Here is a 2,932-nt window from a genome sequence, read left to right on the forward strand (position 1 = left end):
CTATGTCCCTATGTATGTTTAGATCTTTAAAGCTACGCAACGGATTTTGTTGGGGTTTCTTTTAACACAATTTCAGACTATCATTTATTCAATTAGACTTCTTATAGAAGCACTTTAGAATCGTCATAACACAGTTATAACATTTCCCACCGGTTCGGAAGGCAGTTTCTGCAGGGAAGAACCGGCGACAAACTCTGTAATTACTCTTTTTGAATTATATCAATATTAAATACTAGCTGACCCAGCGAACTTCGCAACGCCATTGACCTTTTTTCGAAACATTTATCCGTATTTTTTACCTTTTAAACCTTCCCTGGACTAGTATGAATGCATCAAAACCAAAATTATCAAAATCAGCCCAGCCACTCTCCAATTTTAGCGAGACTAACGAACAGTAATTGATTTTTATATATAAGACTAGCTGCACCCGGCAAACTTACTCTTATCATTTAGGGGTATGAAAAATAGATGTTGGCCGATTCTCATAGATACCGGATAAGCACAAAAAATTTCATCAAAATCGGTCAAGCCGTTTCGGAGGAGTATGGCAACGAAAACTGTGACACGAGAATTTTATATATTAGACTAGCTGCGCCCCGCGGTTTCACCCGCGTAACTCCATATCCCGTAGAAATATCGGGATAAAAAGTTGCCTATACGTCATTCCAGTTGTCAAGCTATCTACGTACCGCATTTCATTGCAATCGGTTCAGTAGTTTTTGCGTGAAAGACCAACAAACACATGCACATCCTTACAAACTTTCGCATTTATAATATTAGTAGGATTAGTAGGACTAGCAGGATGTAGGCAGCTTATAATTACTGAGAAAAGGACCATTTCCCATTACAATTATTTATTATTGGACAATTAATTGTTGAATTACCCATTATCCGCATCATATTCTCTCCCCTGAGGACAGCTACAGTCCGCCATGTTGCACGCGACTCTCCTCTCATAGATCTCTGCGAACGCGTTCTGCTCCAGCTCCCACGCTGCGTCTCTGAAAATAGAATATATAATTATAAATAGCTTTTATAAGCTTCACCTGTGTATCCTACTAATTGCTATCCCTATACGTTTATTTATTCTACTATCCTACTTCCTACTAATATTATAAATGCGAAAGTTTGTAAGGATGTGTGTGTGTGTGTGTGTGTGTGTGTGTGTTTGTTGCTGTTTCACGCAAAGACTATGGAATCGATTGAATTCCGCCCGCGGACCTGCCCGCGTAGTCGCAGGAAAAACGGACCCTTAGATTTCCAATTGGGAATGAGTGGGATTTCCGATTCTATGCTACCTCTGCACAAAATTTCAGCCGAAATCGGTTAATTCGTTCTTAAGTTATAAATAGCGTAACTAACATCACTTTCTTTTATATATATATATAACTAGCAAAACCCGGCGAACTATGTTTCGCCACCAGATGGCTGTATCTGAAAAATTTCCGCCTTTCTGTTGAAATTTTTCTCGAATTTTCTTTGCTATAAACCTCACGGAATAACATATAGGCAACTTTTTATCCCGAAATTCCTACGGGATACGGATTTACGCGGGTGAAACCGCGGGGCGCGGCTAGTGTTTATATAGCAGATAGATATATTGCCTACCTGTCGGGTATATAATACCCTTGACCCATAACAGCACTGAGGAACTGCTCTTTGTCGTTGCAGAGTGGACATTTGAGATAGTGCATGCCCGCACTTAGGGCCATACGCTGGAAAAGATATCAACACTAATATTATTAACTTGAAAGTTTGTTTGTTTGAATGTTTGTCCGTCAATCGTGTTCAGAACTCATCATCACTACTGAACGAATTTGGATGAGATTTGATATACAGACAGGATGTGAGCTGAATTGGGTGATAGGATACTTTTTATCTTGATTTAATGCTCCCTTGGGATAACGCAGGAATCTTGATAAGCAGGCAGAGCCGGGACGAACGACTAGTAATAAAATAAATTTTATGTACAATACTTTCCAAATATTTTTCCATCAAATACCTACATTTAACAAGAAAATTTGTAGATATAATAAGACAAAAAACAGACTATTTCTGTGCATTATTTTTTGAACAGTAATCTTATACCTTTAAACGAGCAATTCTTGTATATATATATATATATACATATATATATATATAATTGGAATCTCGGAATCGGCTCCAACGATTTTCATGAAATTTAGTATACAGGGGGTTTCGGGGCGATAAATCGATCTAGCTAGGAATTTTTTTTAGAAAATGTCATATTCGTGTTTTTTTTTTCCTGACATCTATTGGTGAATAATAATACTATTTTGCTTCGTAGATAGTTGGACAACTGAAATAACACATAGGCACTTTTTATACCGATATTCCTACGGGATACGGACTTACGCGGTTTCAACCGCGGGTTACAGCTAGTTTAATTATTACTCAGCCACAGACATATATATATAATTGGAATCTCGGAATCGGCTCCAACGATTTTCATGAAATTTAGTATATAGGGGTCTTCGGGGGCGATAAATCGATCTAGCTAGGAATCTTTTTTAGAAAATGTCATATTCGTGTTTTATCGACTTAAATTTTTTTAACAAATAGGGCGTTTGAGTAGTCCCAATTTATTATGACTCTTCCTGACATCTATTGGCGAATAATAATACTTAAATATAATTTCCAAAAAACACAATTTATAAAAAAACAAAAAAAAAAAAAATACCGAGAAAAGCTCGGTCATCCAGGTACTATGTATAAATGGCGTTTAAAATCCGTTAAAAAGTCGTTAATTCTAATTTTTAGTTTTATAGCATTGAAATGCTTTATAAATGACAAATTTTTGAAAGAATAGAAAAAATTTGATCACGAGGCAGGATAATTTCTCGTTTTTTTTCAACTACCTGCAAGCAGGATCTATGGAACCAAGCGTCCCTCGCGCAGCACGGCGGCCAGA

General features: G+C 36.9%; 1 protein-coding gene across 1 annotated transcript in view; it reads right to left on the reverse strand.

Annotated features, from left to right (window-relative positions):
- LOC119839211 overlaps positions 1-2,932 on the reverse strand; it is a 13,933-nt gene that overhangs the window by 5,701 nt on the left and 5,300 nt on the right. Inside the window, exons 5-8 of the mRNA XM_038365430.1 lie at positions 2,880-2,931; positions 1,609-1,715; positions 885-1,001; positions 242-267 (exon numbers count right to left, since the gene is read on the reverse strand). Coding sequence (XP_038221358.1) covers positions 242-267; positions 885-1,001; positions 1,609-1,715; positions 2,880-2,931 — 302 coding nt within the window. The remainder of the gene's footprint in view (positions 1-241; positions 268-884; positions 1,002-1,608; positions 1,716-2,879; position 2,932) is intronic.

This window comes from Zerene cesonia, unplaced genomic scaffold (genome assembly GCF_012273895.1).
Source record: "Zerene cesonia ecotype Mississippi unplaced genomic scaffold, Zerene_cesonia_1.1 Zces_u010, whole genome shotgun sequence".
NCBI lineage: Eukaryota > Metazoa > Arthropoda > Insecta > Lepidoptera > Pieridae > Zerene > Zerene cesonia.